At 40.7% G+C, this 23,409-nt stretch overlaps 1 protein-coding gene across 1 annotated transcript; it reads right to left on the reverse strand.

The window, feature by feature from the left end:
• Positions 1 to 559: 559 nt before the first annotated feature.
• On the reverse strand, positions 560 to 20,318 carry TRDMT1 (tRNA aspartic acid methyltransferase 1). Its single transcript, XM_088654237.1, is given in 10 exon segments — positions 560 to 614; positions 3,693 to 3,860; positions 3,862 to 4,100; positions 4,543 to 4,615; positions 5,522 to 5,587; positions 10,036 to 10,106; positions 10,948 to 10,980; positions 10,982 to 11,027; positions 12,970 to 13,075; positions 20,285 to 20,318. Coding segments are annotated over 10 exon segments (891 nt in total).
• Between the last annotated feature and the right edge of the window lie 3,091 nt (positions 20,319 to 23,409).

Here is a 23,409-nt window from a genome sequence, read left to right on the forward strand (position 1 = left end):
ATAAGGATGTCATGTGACTCTCGGGTGGGTTGTCTTTCTCACCTGTCAGAGTTGGCCCATGAGGAGCAAAAAAGGCTCCCCAGCTCTGCATCAATGCAGCCGTGGTGGTGAGCTGTAGTATCAGGACACATAGGCCTCAATAGCTGCCAAGGATGACTAGGACCAATGCTCTCCCTGGGAGCAGTTTAATGAGAACTTCAATGGATGATATTAAGATAATCAGATTGAGGGTGGAACATGCTTTTTTGTATTTAAATACAGTAGTCTATTCTGGGGGGAAAGGCCATGTGTTATTCTTACATTCTATCATAATGTAACCTCTATTTTACAACTGCAGAAAATTAAGGGCTCTTGCACCCTTGCAAACAATATACCTGGAATTGATTGCACATATCCACATTTGTATTTGATGAAATCTGGGATTCCAGGTTTATTTCTGTCAAGTGTTTCACTGCTTATATCCCCAGACTAACTAAAGCAGTGAAAACACACCTAAATATACCTTAAAACGAATATACCTTAAAACGAATCTAGGAACATATAAATGAGGCTACTTTACCTAAATATTCTCTGCTGTCTGCAACACTCAGCCAGTTCCTTCTATATAGTGACCACACCATTTAAAAAAATCAATTTAGGGAAGATATTAAGATTCCTATGAGATTTCCGGTATTGATTGTGTGCAGGGGTTAAAAGGGCAGTGCTCACAACAGCCTAATGAAAGAATCTGCACAAAACATTATTATTGAATGCAGATGATCTGGGGGATTGGAAAATTAGCCAGTATGAATTTTAAAAATAGAAGACCTTACAATGCAATCAATCCAAATAGGGTTTATATTCCCAGTTGCCCTGCTTGTACTCAGAGCCAGGAATTTCCTGTAGTTTTTGCTTCATTTCCTCCCTTTCAGTTTTCTAAAAACAGTTTGATGGGCAATTGCTAAAATGAAAAATATAGTGTGCACTCGACTCTTCTGCCTTGTGTGATTCATGCTTCTTCTGAATGGCAGCCATGCCCTGCTGAAATCGGTGGCTAAATGTCCACAGATTCTTCATCAGATATACTAAATGCATTTCCTATTGTATGTACAGAAAGCAGGGCCACTTCAGAAGTTTGGGCTTTCTTCCCAATGTCTCAACAAATGAAACTGATTTGTAAAGATGTTACGAGAAACATTGCACATATTTTTTTCTAAATCAAGAAAATCTTTAATAAATAAAAAGAAGTAGTTTGGGCTCACTGATATTCAGACAGAACCATTAGTAAAAGACATATGGTTTTATTTCAAAAAAGACCCAGAACAATGAACTCAACAAGGTGTTGTTTTTAATCAGTACTTTCAACTTAATGTTGAGCACACACACACAATTCCTACATTTAACAATGAGAGTCCGGCATTTATTTATTTTTTAAATGATGCTGTGCCTTTTCTAGATTCAATGCGGTTTTCTGTGTAAACATGTCTACTCAGAAGTCTCTTGCAGGCTGTCATTTAATGTTAATTATAGAACAGGAATCTAAGAAATGGGCTTGATTTCCTTGATAACCATTCTGAAAGAACTGGCTGAGGAGAGATGGAGTTTTAGAAAGTGCACTTTAGATCTCTCGCCCATATAGCAAAAGCATATAACAATAGAAAACATTTAAAAGGGTGCATGCTGGGGAGAGGAAGGTAAATGTTTGCACTGGGATGAGGAGGGGTGAAATCTGTACAGTGTTTAGCTAGCAAACTGTTCCATCAGTGCTACTTGGAGTGAAAAATGCTTAGTGTAGGCATTGAAGGCTGTGGTCAGCTAGAAACTCCAAGAAAGACCACACTGCATGGCACATGGAATTCCACAAGAGTTTAAATTACTGTCATAGACAGCGATTGACTTTGCAAATAAAACAGATACGGGGGGGGGGGGACCGAGGTTGCAACTCCTGGGAACACCGTAGTGCAGCCTATCCCAGAGCAAAGTGGTGCTTCCTGCAAGTATTGATCAGCTGATTGGAAATCCTCATCTTTCAATTCCAATGGCACAAAGAAACCAGGGGCTGCAGCTGCTACTGCTGGTTGGCAGCAATTGCCAGCCTTGCTTTCCTTGCCAGTCCTGTTTGATTTGGGCAAAAGAAAATGCTTCGCCTGGTGTCATGGTGATGCCAGATGACTGACAGATGGACATCAGCTCTCCCCATCACTGTTGCAAGATCAACGCCAGGAGGGTGGAGAGCCACTGTACAAAACCAGTTTTAGTGTCTCCAGAAATTATCCTATGCTTAGATGTTATATATATATGTGTGTGTGTTTGTGAAATAAACATGTGCGTTTCCAGGGGGGCATAACATGCCACACCTGAAATGCCACTGTTGGAAACAGGATACTGGGCTGTGCAGCAATTGATATGATTCAACAATGCAATTGTGATTTATATTTTTCTCCATGAGGCCTTTCCTGTTTTGCTTCTCAGATGGCAGCTACCACCACTGAGGAAGCTGGCATTTGGAATCCCTCCGATATTCAACTGGAGATAGTTGAACACAGTTATAATAAATCTTTAATATGGTCAAGGACCAGCGAGAGAATTATACAGTACAGTTTATAGAAGGGATATCTACGTAGTAAAATTGCAGTTAAAATGTTACAAATTTTAAAATTTTATGAAAGTTTGATATATGAATCTCAGCCACCTGTCGGCGCTCCTGTGATGTTCCTACGATAGATCAACTAGGTTACCTGTCACAGGTGTTTGCTGTCATCACAGCGTGTCTTTTTCTTGTCGCTATGTAGCAAAATTTTGCTACAATCCTGGTAGTCTCTATGTCTTTGTCAGCTAAAAGGTATCTGGTGTAGACTTCCTCTGATCAGCCGGGCTGTTTCACTAGGAGCGGGTTGAACACAGTTCACATTCATGATATTGAACAAGCTGAGAAGCAGTGGCAGTTTAATGAGGACTAGATACATCACTCTGCATAATGCACCATTGTCTTGAAGAAACCACATGAAGTGCTGTCAGGGATGAACCAGCGTTTTCCAGTTCCCCGGAGGAGGGGGACCAGGAGGAGGGAGATGATGTGGGGAGAACGGTCGGAGTAGTAAGTCTAGAGGCGAGAGAGCCAGGAAGTTCACAGGAGCAGCAAGGGATAAGCTAGAGCTCAGAATCAAGGGGGGGGGAGGTTTGCCCCAGCTATCTCGAGATGCAGAAAAAAAGGAGGGCGCTAGACTTCGTAATTTTTTTGGTTCCTGGAAGGACAAGCGCAGGCCTCAGCAGAGATCTGAACTGAGTGACTCTGATGGATGGTTATTACGTGCTAATTGCCTGTTGTAAATACTGTAAATAAAGTCCATAAAAACATCAGGAGACTCTCGTGGTGATTGCTGTGAAGAGAGGAAGCCCATCAGCCCTGACAAGCACATGAACAAATGATTTTGCCAGCAACTCATAGCGTGGCTTCGCTCTTATGAAGGATAGCCACGTTTCTTTGAAAGCCATTCAGCATTGTCCATTGTGAGCACTGTTTTGGGCTGGATGTTCCCACAGGCTAGTCCGTTCTTTTTTATTAGATCAGGAAGAATGCAGTTAGGAAAAATATGTTCCAGAATAGTCTGGTTTATTGGCTGGCTTTTTTTGAGAAAAAAGAAAAAATACAAAGAAAATATTGTATTCTAATGTGAGAATAATATTCACCAACACTTCTTTTCAGAGAGGCTTACCCTTTTATGAAGCACGTAGATCTTCTTCAAGAGGGTGGAACAATGTCTAGAAGAACAGCGTAACGCAGTAATAACTTTCCTGGCAGGAAGTACTGACTCAGTGCTTCCATCACATAATCTTGGAGGTACTCTTTCAGCATTTGCAAAGAGAAGTCATTGTCCGCTTTCCAGTTCTCCCACTGTTTTGAGCTTGAAAAGAAAGTCCTCCTTCTGTGGGTGCTGTCTGCCATTATTGTCATAACCAGAGTCTGGCTCTTTCGTAGGCTCTGGGGAGCTGTGTTCTGCCAAGTCTGTAGGGCCTTTGGACACCTCTGAATCCGCTGGCTCTGAGCTCGGGAAATCTTGTCAATACCAAGCATTAAACAAAAATGTGCAAGCAATTAAAGAAATTCTCTCTATTCTGGGCTTAAGAGAAACACACTAGTTCTTTGGCTGTCATTGCAGGGCTACTCCAAATGATATATTATGTGATTCAATTTATTTATTTGCAAAGAGGACTTTAAAAAAATAATATTTTATTAATTTTCCCAAATCAAAAAAACCAAAACAACAAAACAACAACAGTACATCTTCATAATCAAACATGAAAAAAGAAAAAAAGTTGACTTACCCCTAGTTCCTTCCCTGGTTCCATTGTTTATCATCATACCGCATGTCCATTTAAAATTGAAAAATCATTGAAATTACTTATTGTCCATTCATAATGTCATTACAAGTATTTCTAAAATCCTGCTAATGTATTAACCTTAACATTGCTTCTGTATATATGCAATAAAGTCCTTCCAATCTTTTTTAAATTCATTGTCGTCTCTTCCTTGCAAAGAGGACATTTTGATTACGACATTACTCGTGCAAGTTGGAGACAGGAAAATTCTTGATATATAAATCCACAGTTTTCCAGTGTTCGTGTGAATTCATCTCTGCCAATACATTAAAAAAAAATCAAAACACGAATTGCACTATGGCAAGTTAAATGCCCAGGTAGTGCTATATGTATAACACACTTTCTGCTGATAAACTGTTATGCTTGCTGAGTCACTTGGGGTCAGCAATTCTCATCAAGAGAATTAGTTCAGCCTTCTGTTTTTCCTTTCTGTCCTGATTACATCCTTAACCTTTATGGCCTGTGGGAGACATGCTGGGTGAGAGCAGGATGCTGAAGGAGATAGGCCTTTGGTTATTCTTATCTGCTTCAGAGAAAGTGAAAGGATAACATCTCTGCAGCGTCTTCTTCACATTCCTGGGTCAGGATTTAGTGCTGAATTTTAAATGAAAGCCAATTTGCCCTTCCCTAGAAACACAAGTTTCAGAATATATATATATAAAAACCAATAGCATAAGATGTCCTAAAATTTCCTGGTGGCAATTGTGAATCTAGAATTATAGAGGCTCTGCTGACCACTAAAATCCACCGTGAAAAGCTTTTGAGTATGGAATTTGAGTTATGTACCTTATCCTTATATCCTGTCATCTTGGGGTAGCATCCATGCTTGAAAGTCAAATATAATTGCATGGCTGTTGGATTTAGGAAGGGGTTGGACTATATCAGGGCGGTTAACAGCTTCCATCAAACCTGGCCTTTGGCCATGCTGGCTGGGATTGATGAGAGTCAAACAACACCTGGGAAACAACTGGGTAGTCACTCTTGGACTGGAAGGCCACCAAGCATCCTTCCAGCGCAGATCTTCTGTTATTTTCTATGTCAAATCGGTCCCCAGGAAACAGCATTTTCCAGCCTGAAAATACCTTTTTGTTATTTTTCAATTGATTCCCTCCCACCCCTCCAATTTGCCAGCAAATTAGAAAAGATGTGTAATCCACCATACCTGGCCGGAGATGTTTCGAAGCCTTTGACATTTTCTAAAAGTAAATATTTGGGTAGCTTTACAAATCTGCAAAAGAATTTGTTTAAAGGGTAGATATAAAGCAAGAACGTTTGGATCAAAATCGCCATTAGGCCTTCTACATTTGACATCTGAACAGTGCATTTATCCCTCCCTCTCTTTTTTATAATTGACAAACAATGACAAAAATGTTCAACATTTCTAGAGTCAGGAGCCCCAGGCAATGAAAGCATGTGAGCACTATCTCAGCGAGCTGGGGGAGTCTAAAGAAATAGCCTTGGAATTTGAGTGCTTGCAGCTTCACTGAGAGACACATGGCCAAGGAAGATTAGAAATGTGTTTGCATATTTCCAGATAATGTCACACACACACCCCAAGCAGGGTGCAGAGCGTTGAAGAGGCTAGACAAAATGGTTTGCTTACCGAACAATATTTGCATGTAAGCAAAGAGATTATATAATTTAAATAGGCATCATTCAAAATTCTACATTTCAGCACTATAGCATTGATGGCAGGAAATGCTTTTAAAAAAAAAAACACCTCTCCTTTCCTAGATATATTTGTTACCACATATATAAAACCTCAAACGCTGGTGATATAATTAATAAATAAACATTACATTTTAAAAATGTGTCAACAAAGTGTTTTTTCCACAGAATATTAGTGGAAATAATATTCTTCCAACTCTATGATTCTAGTAAAAGTATCTAAAGTTCCATTCATATGTGCAGTCACTTGGAACTAACCCCTAGTGGAATTTGTAGCACTTAATTATAAGTAACATATGCAGAGAATGCTGCTGTACAGCTAATTAACTAGCTAATGATTTACAGAGCGATCCCTACAAAAGATTGGATAAGAAGAGCTCGTGTGAGGCAGAATTGCCTATCTGATGACAGGGAGGCGTTCTGCCAGCAAGGCATATATCTGCCCAAAGGTCCTGCCAAGAGATGAAACAGGGTGTTTCATCTAATCAAGAATGACTTGGGATTCAACCCCCCTTGCTCCCCTGACACAGCCATGAATCAGGCCCCTAAGCTATGGCAGCCTGAAGCTGGAATAGACATTTCCCCTTCCACAGGAATGGGGAAAGGAATTTTTTTAAAAAAACAAAGCAGCTGGGAGCAGGGAAGAGAAAACAGTCACACGCACACCCCTGGTTTAGAGGGACCTTGCAGGCCTCTGGGTGAGATGATGGGCCTTTCCCACACACAATATTAGGGTTATCCTGCCCTAATATAATGGACAAACACCAGGACTATAGACTTATAGGTGTCCAGTATTAGCTGAAATTTTACTCACAAGGTTTAGCTTCAAGAGACTGTGGCCGGTTTTGTCGTTGGTTTGTTTTTGATCTGCATAGCCTGGAGCGTGTAAATTTAACACCAGTGTATTCACTCCTTGCCTCCTAGATGTTGGACAATGCATTTCATCTCTGCTTTCTCTTGCTTAGGTTATTAAATATTTATGAACACTTCTTATTACATCACTTCCTAAAAACCTTCACTGGTTTTTAGGAAGTGCTTATGCTGATATACAATGCCCTGAATGGCCTGGGCCCCAAATATAGAAAAGAATGCCTCTTCCCATAGAGAGCGCCATTGCCCTGTGAAGATTATAGGGTAGCGGTGCATGAGATGGCCTACTCTGTAGTGGCTCTCAGGTTATGGAATGTCCTCCCTTCCAAGGTGCATCTGGCCTCTTCAATGTATACATTTTAACATCAGGTCAACACACACCTGTGGAAGTGGGACAAGTGTGGACGACCCCCAAGTATTACATGGGTTCCTTGTATTGAGCTATATGTAAGCTGCCCTGAACTGCATGGTGAAGGGTGAGAGAAGTGCCCATAAAGAAATAATATTGGGGATGACTGTGGCAAAGGTGAAAGCAGTACCCATGGCATAGTCTCTTACTCAGGGAAAGGGAAATCTATGGCCTAGCAAAACTAAACTAAACAAAACAAAACCCAATCTTATTCAGAGAACTGTTGCTTGAGGTCGTGTTATTAACAGTCGTCATGACTACATGTGACAGGCGGTGTTATCTCAGCTGCAGGCACTGTGACAACGTCATCAAGTACGAAAAGCAAAACAAAGATATGCTTTTAATAATAATAATAATAATAATAATAATCATCCAGAAACAATTTTTAATATACAAATAAGCATTGGTAAGAAGAGATCCGTGTGAGCTTTTTGAGCGAGAAACAGCATTAAACCCCATTCTGTTCTTCTCATTCCTTTCTAGATTCCCTGATGGAGACAGTCATCATGTAGCAGATGGGAATCAGAAGTGTAATGGAGGGGGAATGGGAGAAGCAAGCACAGCACAGGACTTTTTTCAGAGCAGGAGCAAGTATGTCATCTGCCGTAGCATCAAAGCTGTCAAGTTTTCCCTTTTCTCGTGAGGAAGTCTATTCAGCATAAGGGAATTTCTCTTTTAAAAAAGGGAGAACTTGACAGCTATGCGTAGCATTGGGGTGAGTGATGGAGCCTCTTGCTTTCAAGCCTTCAAGGTCCACTATTGTCTGCAGCAGATTAGCACAGCAGAAGTCAGAAAACACAGGGAATCCTGCAAGCAGAGGTCAATGATCAGGGAGAATACAATAGTCCAGTAACTTCCGATGGGCACCATACTGGCTACCCTGCTTCAGAGGATATTCATAAGGACTGGATTGGAGTCAACATTTTAAAGCTTTTTCCTGCAGTTTACATACTAAATCATCATGTTTAATGGCAGCAAACAGGCCTCAGGTGCATACCCTCCAACTCCCAGACTGAAAAATCCGGGATCAGCAGCGGCGCAGCACCGGAAGTCGCTTCTATGCATGTCCAAACATGCGTAGAAGCGACTTCCGGTGCCGGCGCTGCCTGATTTCTGGTGCCCAGACATGGGCAGAGCGGCACCGGAAGTCACTTCTACGCATGTCATGCTGAGGCACCTGATTGAGGCCTGTATGAATTTAAAAGATATATTTGCAAATGTTTGAATGCTGCACCAGCCGGCAAAAGCATTCTAACTGTTGTTTGTTTATTTTCCTGCTCTCCTTGCTAGGGCCCCTGATTTATGACAAGCAAAAGGCCTTTACAGCCTCTCAGGCTGTAAAAGGTTAAAATTACTGACTGGGAGATGACCCTGCATATTTAAAAAATACAACCCAGCTGCAAATACACTAATTAAGAGTTGGTAAATAAGTAAGATTTATTGTTAAACAGAAAGTGATACCATGAGAGAGTCCTAGCCATTATTTTTCTAAAGTTTAAGGTTTACTGAGAATGCTAGAGCAATTGGGAAGAGCTAATGACAAAAGCAGCTGGGAAGGAAAGGGGGGGGCTCATTTCTAAAGAACCTTTTCAAGCCTCTGCTTGATCTGCTTGAGGTCTTTTGTACACAAACCTTTTCTGAAAGTTCCTGTTATATTGTATACAATTATAAACCAATGTGCCTTTTATGAGATTTGTTGGCTTAATGGAGTTATGCAAAGGATTTAGAAAGTAAGAAATGTTAGATTCTTATGTTAGACTCTTATGGCTCCTAGGTGTGTGGGAATGCACATCCAGGCTTTTGTTTAGATAGAATTTATTACCATAGCCATCTGTTTTAATCATTTTGTTTTAGCCATTTGTTTTGGAATGCAAGGGCAAAGGTGATCTGGTAATTAAGGTTCCTTGTTTAGGCAAATGTAAGATATATGACTACTTGTCTGCCATTTATGATAGAAGGAAATATAGCTTTGTCTCCCATAAAAGGTAATAGGAAATGGGTGTATCTTTTATTATTGGCTCTAGCACACAGCCAATAGGAATTTCAACCAAGCTGATTGGACAGAGGCAGCCAAAGGAGGAGCAAGGGGACTGGGCTGAGGAAATATAAGTGCTGACCAGCAGGTCTAGAGCAGGCAGAGCTTTTTGGTAACTATACCACTGTGCCTATCATTTATTTGTCTGACAAATAAATTATTATTTTAATTTCTCTATTGCTGCGTTGAATATTTCATTCCAGCTAAGTGTCAACCACAAGCAGGGTGCTACAATGTGTAGAAGCGACTTCCGGTGCCGCTCTGCCCGTTTTTTCAAAATCCAGGGGAATTACGGGATATTTCGCCATTCGGGAGAACAGCGGGAAACGGCTTTAAAAACGGGGGTTTCCCGTGAAAAAGGGAGACTTGGCAGGTATGTTCAGGTGCTTATTATGGGATACAATGATTGGTAAGAGAGCAATATCACAACTCAGTCAGAAACTGACACAAATGGGCCACAGCTGCCTTTGCTGGGACAGCCTTTCCTTTCCCTGAGATACCTGCAAAAGCACTTGCATCAACACAACTTCACTCTGCAGCAATATTTTATAATGCAACCCTGTGTTTTGCCTATTAATCTGAGAGCTGACAAGTATTAGGCTGCAATACGCTTGGTTTGGTTTGGGACACTATTGTAATTACCTGTAAAACTCAAAAGAAGGCAAAATCACTTTAGAAGTTTTGATTCAATTACCTTGGAAGAATATCAAGAATATAGAGGAAACGCCAGGTCCTGGGGTCAGAAACACCACCCTGTCACCCTGTAGAGCAGGCATGTCAAACCTGCGGCCCTCCGGATGTTTTGGACTACAATTCCCATCTTCCCCAACCACTGGTCCTGCTAGCTAGGGATCATGGGAGTTGTAGGCCAAAACATCTGGAGGGCCGCAGGTTTGACATGTCTGCTGTAGAGAGAAAGAGAACAGAGTGAAAGCTATAAGCAAACGTGACTTTTGTGCATACAGCTCTGACTTCAGACTGGATAATTGCTAGGCTTTCATTTCACACAAATACTAGACCTCAATCAAGAGGCTAGGTGCAGTTTTTGTTCATTCACATGCACTATATAGGATACAATTTTCATTCTTGTGACTGCCCCCACAAGCAAGCTTGCAGTTTATTCAGCTTTGTTTTGTCTTAAGATTGAGAAGTTTGAAAACTGCCCAACTGCAGTTCTGGGTGGTATTCAGTGGAAATCCTGCTCACTATAGACCCATTGGAATCAACAGACATCCTTTACTTAGAGACATTGCTTTCAGTGGGTCTACTCCAAGAGAAACATAGTTAAACATAACATTTTGTTTCATCATTAGGCCCAGTGAACAGGAGAGCTCCCTTTCATAATAGGTGATGAACACAATTCTGACAGACAGTAACCCAGCTGTGCTGAAGCTGGTTCACACTTCTGCTTTTATTTCCTCCCATCTGTTCTTTTTTTAAAAAAAAATTATTCAATGCCATTAATTGTCATAGTATTGTACTTCGTTATTTTTTTTTAAAAGCAATCATATATCCCTTTTTGAGAGCTGTATTTCATCTTCCAAAATGTGCATCAATGCATGTTTTCCTCTCTTTCAAAACAGAAGAAGGGAATTTGAAACATGCACCTCGTAAAGGGTTGACAAGGAGGGCTCATCAAAAATCATATCAAAAGACAATCTGTTGAACCTCTGTAATGATATTCCCCATATAAAGAAATTAATTCGGCATTTTACATTACGAATAGGATGCTTCCGTTCTTTGCTTCCGCGTTAAAATTCCATTGTGTTCACATTCCATTGCATATTGCAGTGCCACCTTAGCTTAAAAAAGTAACACTGCTAATGCCATGTGTTTGTCATAATGGTGGCCATTCTCTAATACACAGATAATGTTATTTGCAGATTTATAGTCATATCAAAGGGCCAGCCACCATAGTGATGTCAGCAGGAATGTGCATAGCCCAGAATGTTATTAGCTAATCACTTTAACAGAACAGCAGGAACAGCTCCAAAATTATTCCAATGAGATTAACAGGCAGCTCACTACAAAAATGAAGGGGGGAGGACACACATTTCAAAGCATTAACAGTGTCAAAATTTAAATGGCTAGAAGAAGCAAAAACTGCATTTTTAAGATAGTTACCAATGTTTAAACAGTGGTGCTCGACCATCCACACAATTCTTTCAGGATGGGTGATAAATGTTCACAGCAGGCCACAGGAGCCTAGTTGCAACATTCTGCAGCAGCTGCAATGTCTGAACCAGCTTCAAGGGCAGACTCACATGGAGTGGATTACAGTCATCCAGCCTCAAGGTTACCAGCACATGGGTCACTGTGGCGAGGTCAGATGCAATCCAGAACAGTGGTGTAGCAAGGTCAGGTGGTACCCGGTGCAGAACCCACCCCCACATTGCAATTATTAAAAGAAGGAAAAATAAGATACAGTTGCAAGTGTTTACTTAACATTGTGAGCACAAGCACTTAAAACCTTTTTTCGCGATGGGAATTTCTGATGAATGAATTTTTTTTACTTAATTTTGCTATTTTGCAGCTTTAGCTTAATATACAGATACAAACAAAGAGCATTCATCATAACGTTTACGTTACTTACCGAACTCAATATCATAGAGAAGAGGATGATCACAATGAATGAATGAACTAAAAAATGTAACATGATTAGGAGAAGGGAAGCGTGTTGTAAATAGTAGGAAGAAATTTTTCAGTTTTTGTTTTTTCAGTTTTTTCTGGGTTTCCCCCCCCTCACTTTCTTTTTTTTCTCCCTTTTTTCTTTTTTTGTGTATGTTTCTGGAAATTTAATCTGTTATTACGTGAGTGAATTATTATGATTTTGTATCTACCCATTATATTATGTTGGATGAGTGGATTTGAAGCATTTATGATTTATATAATTTATTTAATTTTATGTTGGATGGGTGGATTTGATATATTTATGATTTATATGATTTACGTATTGATGATTACATACCAGTTTTGTAAATATTTTTTAAAGATAAATACAGTATATTTTTAAAAATTAAAAAAGTAACAAAAATAAATTCAGCACAGCACTTACAAGCTTCAGTAACTAACTACTGCACAACTAACTCAACAGAATGACGTGGGGGGTGACTGACCAGCACGACAGTGGATAGGATTGGTTGCGGATGAGTCAATGGTTGTTTACGTCTTGCTTCAGTACCAACTGCAGAGATGAATCGGCGGAAAGAAACACCCCCTCCCCTTCCTTATGCATATGCTCTCCACTACACAGCATTCAGTTCAGTTGCATTTTGTTGTGTTTATTGACTAAACTAAAAAGTTTTAATACGTATTATGTTGACTTGTTGAGGTTAATTAATTGTCAGATGAAGTTATTAAACTCATTTTAAATAATATTATTTTTTCAAAAAAGTGTCGTGAGTACCCCCCCCCCCATTTTTATTTTAAAAACACATATTTTTGCCATTTTGTCACCCCCCTCAGTGATGACACCTAGGTCGGCCCACACCCACTGCACCCCCTTTCCTATGCCACTTATCTAGAAATAGAAAATCCAATTTGCTTTCTTACTAAACCTAACCTGTCAAGTCAACATTGACTGGGATCAAAACCCCAAAAGATTTTGGCACCATCCTGGCTCCTCACCTCAATTGTCTTGGGCCACAGTAGGGTGGTAGGGAAGTTGTGGGTGTAAATGTCATTAGCTACTGTGTTCACAACAACTGCAACAATTTCAGCAAGGCTGCCACTTGCTAGAATTCAAGCAGGGGCAATTAGGAGAAAATCAGCTTCAGAACAATGCCATCGCTTTCTATTTTTTTAAAAAAATGTCATTTAGTTAAGAATGATATCCTTCATAAAGTCAGTTGTCCTTATTCCTGTTCTTGAAATAAAACTGCTTGCCAACTGTTCTGGTGAAGCTGTCACACTGGAAAACAGAGCAGTCGTGACTTTTTAAAATCTGCAGCCACTGAAAACGTCAAGCAAACTCTGCTTCTCTGCTGTTCCAATAAGCTGGACAAGGCCATGAGCCTCAGGGCTTTCAAGGTCGACAGGACACCAACAAGCAAGAGCTACTGAAGTTTAACTACGAGCACCAGCCCTTATTTCCCTTGAAACCAAGCATGTCTCTGTGGAAGGTTATTTCAGTTTAATCAATTAGCTCAAAGGGGTCAGAAATGTCACCCTTCAACACAGCTGTGTGCTGGGTGGCATCTGGAAGGAAGGCAGTGGAAATGAACGTAAGAGCATAAAAGCAAAGCCCTGCTGAAACAGATCAAAGGCCGATCTAATCTAGCATTCAATTCTTTCAGTGGCCAGATGGATGCCTCTGGGGAGCAGAACATGAGGCCAAAGTGCTCTCCTGCTTGCAGTCCCCTCCATCCGGGTCTAAATGTAATAGGTAAAGGTAAAGGGACCTCTGACCATTAGGTCCAGTCATGACCGTCTCTGGGGTTGCGCCGCTCATCTCGCGTTATTGGCCGAGGGAGACGGCGTACAGCTTCCAGGTCATGTGGCCAGCATGACAAAGCTGCTTCTGGCGAACCAGAGCAGCACATGGAAATGCTGTTTACCTATTTATCTATTTGCACTTTGACGTGCTTTCAAACTGCTAGGTTGGCAGGAGCAGGGACCAAGCAATGGGAGCTCACCCCGTTGCGGGGATTTGAACCGCCAACCTTCTGATCGGCAAGCCCTAGGCTCTGTGGTTTAACCCACAGCGCCTTAAACAATGCACACTATTGCTGCAATAATCATAATAAGAACACACACAATCCCAGTTTGAGTAACTGTAACAATATCATTAAAGCTGCCCCAAGTCCCAGGAGAATAGAAATGTTTCAATCTGGAATGCAAATGATAGCAAAATTGGTGCCAGACAGGCCTCCCTGTAGAAAACATTGCAAAGACAGGGAGCCACTGCAGAGAAGGCCAGTATTTTGATGCACCCTCCATGCGTCCTTTGAGGTGGGACACAGGGAATGGTCTCAGCTGCATATCAGGCTGTTGACACTTGCATATTGGGTTGCTGTTACACGGACAGTAAAAAAAAGTGGCCACTCTGCTGATAACTAAAAGTTAAGCAAAGAAGAAATGTCTTTGTGAGCTAGGAAGTAAAACTTTGCATCAAAGCTTACATTCAAGGAATCTCACATATCCTAGTTGTTTTGTAGAGACGCACCTCATATTTCACAGTAAACAGGATGTAAACCTCACAAGGAAGAAGCAACAGGTGATCTGATATAGAAGTTCCACTATAATAGACACTTCTAAAATCAGCATGTTTTGTTGTCTTCTCTAGCATTCCAGATGAGCAGCAAGAACAGTACTTTGTGTTTGTATAGTAGTCACCTGTATGTTAATTTGCTCTGCTACAGGGATAGCCTGTACCTGAGATGAGAGATCAGGTAAGTTAACACTGACACCTAGTGTGGGGCAATAAATCAGCTTCAACAGATGAGTTCTTAATTTATAAACAAATGCAATGTGATGTACAAGACCAATGCAATAGCTAGCTTATGGTACACTGGAGGGGATATTATCTTGTATGCAATTCATGTATTCTGTCCAGATTTTAAAATGCTTTTTGTCTGCAAACCAAATGCCCAGTTCGCACTATGTATAAAGATTGCAAACATGTGCTGGATTATGGAGAAAGCTAGAGAGTTCCAGAAAAAAAATCTACTTATGCTTCATTGACTACGCAAAAGCATTTGACTGTGTCGACCACAGCAAACTATGGCAAGTTCTTAAAGAAATGGGAGTGCCTGATCACCACATCTTTCTCCTGAGAAATCTCTATGTGGGACAAGAAGCTACAGTTAGAACTGGATATGGAATAACTGACTGGTTCAAAATTGGGAAAGGAGTACGACAAGGCTGTATATTGTCTCCCTGATTATTTAACTTATATGCAGAATTCATCATGTGAAAGGCTGGACTGGATGAATCCCAAACTGCAATTAAGATTGCCGGAAGAAATCAACAACCTCAGATATGCTGATGGCAGAAAGTGAGGAGGAATTAAAGAACCTTTTAGTGAGGGTGAAAGAGGAGAGCGCAAAATATGGTCTGAAGCTCAACATCAAAAAAATGAAGATCATGGCCACTGGTCCCATCACCTCCTGGCAAATAGAAGGGGAAGAAATGGAGGCAGTGAGAGAGTTTACTTTCTTGGGTTCCCAACCCACCAGTTTAAAACCAAAGCTTTATAAGAAGGTCCCTATAAGAAGGTGTCCAACAGGGACCAGGCAGGTGTTTACTTTCTTGGGCTCCTTGATCACTGCAGATGGTGACAGCAGTCACAAAATTAAAAGACGCCTGCTTCTTGGGAGAAAAGCAATGACAAACCTAGACAACATCTTAAAAAGCAGAGACATCACCTTGCCGACAAAGGTCCGTATAGTTAAAGCTATGGTTTTCCCAGTAGTGATGTATGGAAGTGAGAGCTGGACCATAAAGAAGGCTGATCGCCGAAGAATTGATGCTTTTGAATTATGGTGCTGGAGGAGACTCTTGAGAGTCCCATGGACTGCAAGAAGATCAAACCTATCCATTCTGAAGGAAATCAGCCCTGAGTGCTCACTGGAAGGACAGATCCTGAAGCTGAGGCTCCAATACTTTGGCCACCTCATGAGAAGAGAAGACTCCCTGGAAAAGACCCTGATGTTGAGAAAGATTGAGGGCACAAGGAGAAGGGGACGACAGATGATGAGATGGTTAGACAGTGTTCTCGAAGCTACAAACATGAGTTTGACCAAACTGCGGGAGGCAGTGCAAGACAGGAGTGCCTGGCGTTCTCTGGTCCATGGGGTTATGAAAACTTGGACACGACTAAACAACAACAACAACAACAACAACAACAACAACAACAACAACAACGATGTTTCAGGCCATTTCCCTAGATATACTCTTAAAAATAATCACATGCTTATTTTTATCACATGGAATATGCTGCTGCTTGTAATCTCCATCATGTGGTCTGATGGTAAGCATTACAGTGTGATCATTCTGTTCATCCAGGGCTTTTTAATCTCAGACCATGTCTAGCAAACCCGTAGATAGCAGTGAAACTGACTAAATCTATGCAACCAGCTTCTGCATAATTTCATCTGGAGGGGAGATTCAACAGAGAGAGAGAAAGCAAAGCAAAAGAAAACAATACTGAAAGGGGGACATTGCTAAAATGATGAGATTATATTGCTTTATGAAAAGACATCTTTGAATATCAAAAGACCATGCAATTTTCACACATCAATGGGTGCAATTATAACTTGCAGGCCCCAGAAATATTTCTGTGGTCTGGTTGAAATGATCCTCAGCAGAATATTTTTACAAACAGTAGGGCGGGGGGGGGATCTCAGATATGCACATCTCTACTTCTGCTCTATATAGACCCTGCAGTATAAATCACTAACCTGCTCACCAGAAAAAGGGGGCATATGGTCAACAGTGCAGGAATGGGGTGATGGACTAGTTGCAGCATTTACCTGTGTAGACCTAAACTTAAACTGAAGCTTCTCTGTTTGATGAGGAAACCCATCCTCTCTCCTACACTTTAATGTGCATAAAACCTAAAATCTTTGGGTCTTGCAAATATTTACCCATTACAAGCTGTGCTTTGCCTGCATCCTCCTTACCTGCCAAACTTTGACTGTGGGGGGGGGGGGAGATAAGGACCTGCCCCACCAGGCAGATCCAGTTCCCCACCCCTGACCAAGATAATGGGATTGTGCATAAACTGGGACCAAGTGTATATAGCATTTCACATAGGAAGCATCTTATTATCCATTTTTAAAAACAGTCTCTAGAGCAATAAATCCTAGTTTTCATAAAAATAGTCATTGTTGCATACCTATAGTTTTGACTGTGCAGAAAATGATTTTCTTTTTTAAATTAAAAAACAAAACAACCTAAGCTGTAAAAAAAAATTGCTGCTACAGAAAAGTACAACACCCTACAAATCCAGAATACAATGAAATGCTTGTAGTGGTGGTTTTTTTAAAAAAGCTTTCCATAGGATTGGCCACAGCATAAACTGAAAAATACACTCCTGCCAAACTGGCTCTTCCTTGCTCATTTGCAATATATCTGGAAACGCGTGTTTCTAATGGGCTTTTAACATTAATACAGATGGTTTTAGCAGACCCTCCAAGTGTCCCTATTTTCCAGGGACAGTCCTAGATTTACAGAAGCCGCCCTGGTTTCTGATTTGATCCCAGAACATCTCACTTTCCCTCCAGGATGTCTCCTATTTTCATTGGAGATCTGCCAAAACTCTTACATCTGTTGTCAATGAAACTGTGGCCTTATTCGATCCAATCTAGGTGTGCTATGTCCATCATTCATACCCACTCAGGTAAGGCGAGGAGCGGAACCTGGGCATGCAAAGTCTTTCTAATGTTCATGTTCCCTTAAGTTCAATGAAACACGCCTCAGACATGTGCTTTGACTCTTTTTAAAAGCATTTATAAGGATCCCGTCCCCTTTGGGGGGAAAATGTAAACGTTTACTTATTTCATACAATCATAGAAGGGAAGGGACCCTAAGAATCATCTAGTCCAACCCCCTGCAGTGCAGGAATACGAAGCTATCCCATACAAGGATCGAACCTGCAACCTCTTGGCCTTATTAGCACTGCACTCCAACCAACTGACTTGTATCCTTTTGGTTTTCTATTTTTCTAACTTAAAAGAAGAAAGAAAGAAAGAAAGAAAGAAAGAAAGAAAGAAAGAAAGAAAGAAAGAAAGAAAGAAAGAGGCAGAGTTTGATGGTTATGACTGTGTCAGACGGGTGGTGATGGGAATTCTCAACATGGGGACAAAATCACCCACATGCCTTTATCCACAAATTTATCTGTCAAATCAGCCTTATCAGAGATCTGAAACACTTCCTAGGTACAACATCTTCAAAGCAAGCATGTAATATGAACACATTATAGCATTAAGACACCCCAACACTACCATGCTTCTTTTTTAAAATCAACAACACATTTTTCATGGGGATCAGAATGCAAACAATGCCATTGTCATCTGCTATTTTAATTTCAATTGACATTTAACCCTTCAAATGTCTCTAGAGTAAAATGGAAAACACATAAAAGCCTAGGCTTCTCCTACACAGTTCCAGTTTGTATATGACTACAGAAATTCCCCAGCCTTTAAGTTTAGATTTATTGTAAGTGATTTCATTTGAAGCAATCCCACAAGAAGAGAAATGTAAATTGTGGCCTTCACAGGCATGGCAGCTATTGTTCACAATCTCTATCTGTGGGCCTAAGATGTAAATGTAGGTTTCAGAAATGAATAGCATTTTGTCCCTGTATTCTGGGACACCTCTCGTTCATAGCTGTCAACTTTTCCCTTTTTTAAAAAGGGAAATTCCCTTATTCCAAATAGGATTCCTCATGAGAAATGGGAAAAGTTGACAGCTATGCTCTAGTTGTTCAGATGATGAATGGTTTCACTCCAGATAGCCTAAAAGTTCCATGTAGCTGCAAGCCAATATGTTTAAAATGTTAAAAGCAATCAGTTAGTATATGCACTTCTGTAGGTACCAAAACATCTGACTTGAGAAAATGGTTGTAATTTCTTTGGATGGGTAAATCTTAAAATTAACTTGCTATAAATCAATTCGCTTGTTTTGTAAACCTTCACAGCCCATGCTTTCAGATTTTCCAGGTTCAAATTTCCATTCAGTCATAAAGCCATAGATTAACTGGGCTTCTCTCTCTCTCTCTCTCTCTCTCTCTCTCTCTCTCTCTCTCTCTCTCTCTCTCTCTCTCTCTATCTCTCTATCTCTCTATCTCTCTATCTCTATCTCTATCTCTATCTCTATCTCAATCTAACCTACCTCACAGGGTTGTTATGAGCTTAAAATGCAGAAGGGGGATAATTATGTACACCTCAGGGGAATATAGAGGTAATAAATAAATCAAGCTGAGTCTTTACATTACAATGTTGAAAAAAACCAACTCATTAGGGTGTTGCCATAGCGAAGTGCAAATTCCCTTGGGCATTGCAAGTTTCCACATGGACTTGATGCTGACCAGCAACTTGTGAATGTATAATGAAGTGTCACATACACACGCTCATGCTTTGGAGGCATCTATTTGTGGTTGTCTTGTCACTGGATTTTCACATGTTACATTGGTCACGGGTCATCTGCCAGAAAACCTTTTCTCTAAAGTTTCCAATAGACATGACCATAAGTGTGACATTTGCCCATGAAACATTAGCTCTTTATTTACCTAGCTTCAGAATGGGGAACAAAAATTGATTCATACTTTTAGTGAAAATGCTTATCCAAGTTATAGGTAAATTCTTGAGGTTTCAAAACTGTTAGATGGGTTAATAACAAGAAAGTGTGTAAACTACCACTGACATTAATTAATTAATGTACAACACACATACGCAAATTTTCAGAAGCAACGTCTTCTGTCATCTAACCAGGACAGGCAAAGTTTGAGAACCTTTGCGGTGATCCCTACAGCCAATAAAAAGCCTTGGTGTAGTTTGCTCCCAGCTGCAGAATTGCACCTCTAGAAGAAATTAAATTACCAAAGCACTGATGTCTTCAGTGGTGATGCAAACCACAAAGCTAAACCAAAAGATTTGTTCCCCACCCACCCACCCAATTATTGGAAGCCACATTTTAGTCTCATTCTTTTTACAGCAATGGTTTTACTGAGTAACACTGTTTCTTAAAAGTTTCTTTTTCTTTTTCTGCCTAGCAGGAGAGGAAGGAAGTTAGTGGTGAAACTGTTTCGCTTCCTATGCTTTTTAAAAAAGAATAAGTATAAAAGTATGATAACCAAGCGGTTTGTGCAAGAGGAAAGGAAGTAAGAAACAAGATTACATTCTAAAGGGGAGCCTTTTAACTGAAAACACAAGGTGGATCCATTGCTTATGCGAGGCACCTTCCTCAAATCCTACAAACTGTTAGGCATCATAAATCATTACTTTCATCCAAGGGGAGCTTATCCTCCGCTTGCATTGTGCATGACAGATTATGCGCAAGATATACTTTCTGGGAACACATGATATAAAACATCCCCCCTTTATATTTCCACTGATAAGTTGTGGTTTCTTTGAAAACAGGTTTAAAAGACCACATCCATTTTGGTTCCTTATCTCCACCGACATCAATTAAGTTATATTCTGATTATTTTGGTGATGTTGCATAGAAGCAAGTGGACTAAAGATTATATCCATCCTTGTATAAACTTATAGCACATAGTGCAACTCGTCGACAGAGTCATGACTTCACAGCCCGTTTTAAATTTTGTAGCTGCATTTGTGTATCAGCCCTATGCTACAAGTTCACATCCTTGAGCATTCAGAACAGAGCTTCCTGAATCAAGATGCATGAACTGCAAGGGGAGAGGTCTGGCACTGTGAATTTATTTTTCTCAATACATTCCAAACTTTGGTAATGAAAGTCTGCCCTTCTATCTGCACAATCTAATTAAAGCATGCACTTCTATCTATGCGCAATCTATCATCTCTTCTTTTAGAGGGGCCTCCGGTCCCCTGAGGACTGCCTTTGAACTCTTCCCTTGCCCTGCCTGTTTTTCCTGCATCTGGTGTCTATTAATTTGGAGCATCTCTGTTATCCCAGCTGGCCTCTCTATTTGCACCTGCTCTTGTTCACCTGTCACAGTCATGAACAAATGCAGAATGTTGACATTGCCCAGAACCTGTTTGATTACACATGCACAATAGGAGTTCTAATGCTGAGGATGAAATTACATAACTTGACCCATTGAATAGAAAGATCAGCCGCTAGCATGGTACACTGACCAATGATGCTAACATTTTCCCCTGAAGATGTGGCCAAATGCCTGTATTTTCAGGTGTTAGGCAGACTTTTTCTTCCAGACAGCATCTTATTGCAGAATTGATGATGCAAGCATGCAGATTTCTGGTTTTGATTCAATAATAATAATAATTGTTCTAAGCAAAATCTGCTCTTATTCCCTTATGGGGTACACAAGAGCCTTATTGGGTTCTCCATCGGTCGGAGAATATATAACAGAGGCCAACCAGAGAAGTTTGAGAAGCAAAGCCTTTATTTGCTGTTGCAACAGGGTCCTTCCCCTCACACAGGAGAACAAGGAAGGAACCCAGAACAAAAGAGAACCTCCACTTTTATCCGTTCCCCCATCACCAAGAAACGCCCCCAATACCTCATTCCTACATCACAGCTATGTAATCAATACCTCACAAAAAAGGAGGGTTCAAGGTAGAAATCTGAGCACTTTTGACACCTCTCCTAGTCCTCCTATCACCCCTCCCAGGTGTGAATTCCTAAACACAAAGAGAAATTAACATTTTTATAAGAGTTGATCACTGTCTTTTGTTCAGAGGAGTCTTCCATTGTGAATGAGATACCACTGACAGCGAATTATGGCTCCCAAGTTGCTAGTCATGTGGAAATGTGTGCATATGCTGATCCTTAAGCCTTCCTTAAGGCAGGGTTGAGTCCAAGCGGGAGGGGTGCGGGTCTCTGGAGTGGAGCAGAGGCAAAGAAGGTGGTGTTGCGAGGGATTCTGGGTAACTGCAGCTGTCAGGTTCGGTCACCCCTCTCTGTTCATTAGTAATGGTGTCCTGCAACCCCCCCAATATTATTTAATAATAATAATAATAATAATAATAATAATAATAATAATAATGGTTGTTGTTGTTTGTTTGTTATTTATATCCCACCCACCTGCTGTAACTTCACTTGTGCCTGCCACCAAGTATAACTGAGAAAATGCTATGATATCTTACTGGACATACACGGCACACACACTACTTTTGCTGTTTGCTCTGTTAAGCACTGCAGGGGTGGAAGTCTACACCTCTTGCTAATTGAAAGGCTTTGTGTAGGTGGGAGAATTGCTGCCCCCTACTCCTGCTTGGCAATGCTGTTGGAGTGATCTATTTTCAACACTTCAAAGACAGACATCACACTTTTGAGGGTGAAGACGGCAATCACATTAAAGGAGATTAGACAAGGGAAGCCTGTGGGCTCTTCCCAGTTGTAGGCTAAGGGTGTTACTGGAATTCATCAACAGTACACCTTTTCACAGATTTGTGTTTTGCATCATGCTGAGTGTCATGGACATGACCAAGAAGAAGAGAAAAATAGGTTTCTGGTAAGGTCAGTCCACATCGGAACCTGACATTAACAGTTGCCCATTTCTTCTAAGATTTTTTTGCAGAAAGGAAATTTTGTAACCAAAGTTAGAAATTACTAGCATTGTGCGCTTACAGGAAACATCATAAAGAAGGAGGGGAGGAAACCCTTCCAGCTGAACAAATGAGTAGCCGATTCTTCCCAAAGGGCAACTTTGAGAACACAGGACCAGAAATCATTTGCCTTCTCTTTGGCAGACAAGCAGAATGGAATCTGCTTACTGACATGACAATATTGCAATTGTGTTGTAAAGACAAAGGAAGCAGATGGGATAAACCTCCCACAATTCTAACAGAAGTACCTCCCCATCACTTTCATTACCTCCTCTCTTTTGACTGGGGAAGTAGAGCAGTGATTGCATTTATCTAAATTCAAGGAAGTTTCCATAGAAATGCAAGCCCTGGAATCATAGATGCTTTCGACTCAAAAGCCCACTTCAGTAAATGGGAATATTCCAGCTGATGTCATCATCCTGTAATTTAAGTTACAGCTAATGCTTCCTTCTTGGGCTAGGCAAATCTGCACAAAACTAGGTGGTCCCATCTTGGAATGTTAATTTGTCCAACTCTTCATGAATCAAGCAAAGTTCCTCCCGAAATTGTTATCTGGTTTGGAGTGTGAAAGGAGGTTTAGCATGGGTAGGACTATAGTCCTATAAAATCTATGCATGTCCTATAACTGGGCTGGGGTATTTACATTTTAGATAATTTAAGATGGTCAGTGGACACCATTGTTAACTGCCATTTAAAGGAGTCTCAGCTCATCCTCTGCTAAAGTGCCAATCAACCATTTTATTTATATGCTGCCTTTCCAGTGCAGGAGTGGGGGGGGGGAGACAGAAAATGGCTACCCCACTCACTTCTGACTCTGGATTACAGATGGGGGGCTGAGACCACATAAAACC

Source organism: Zootoca vivipara, chromosome 11 (genome assembly GCF_965207765.1).
Source record: "Zootoca vivipara chromosome 11, rZooViv2.hap1.1, whole genome shotgun sequence".
In the NCBI taxonomy this organism is placed as follows: Eukaryota; Metazoa; Chordata; class Lepidosauria; order Squamata; family Lacertidae; genus Zootoca; species Zootoca vivipara.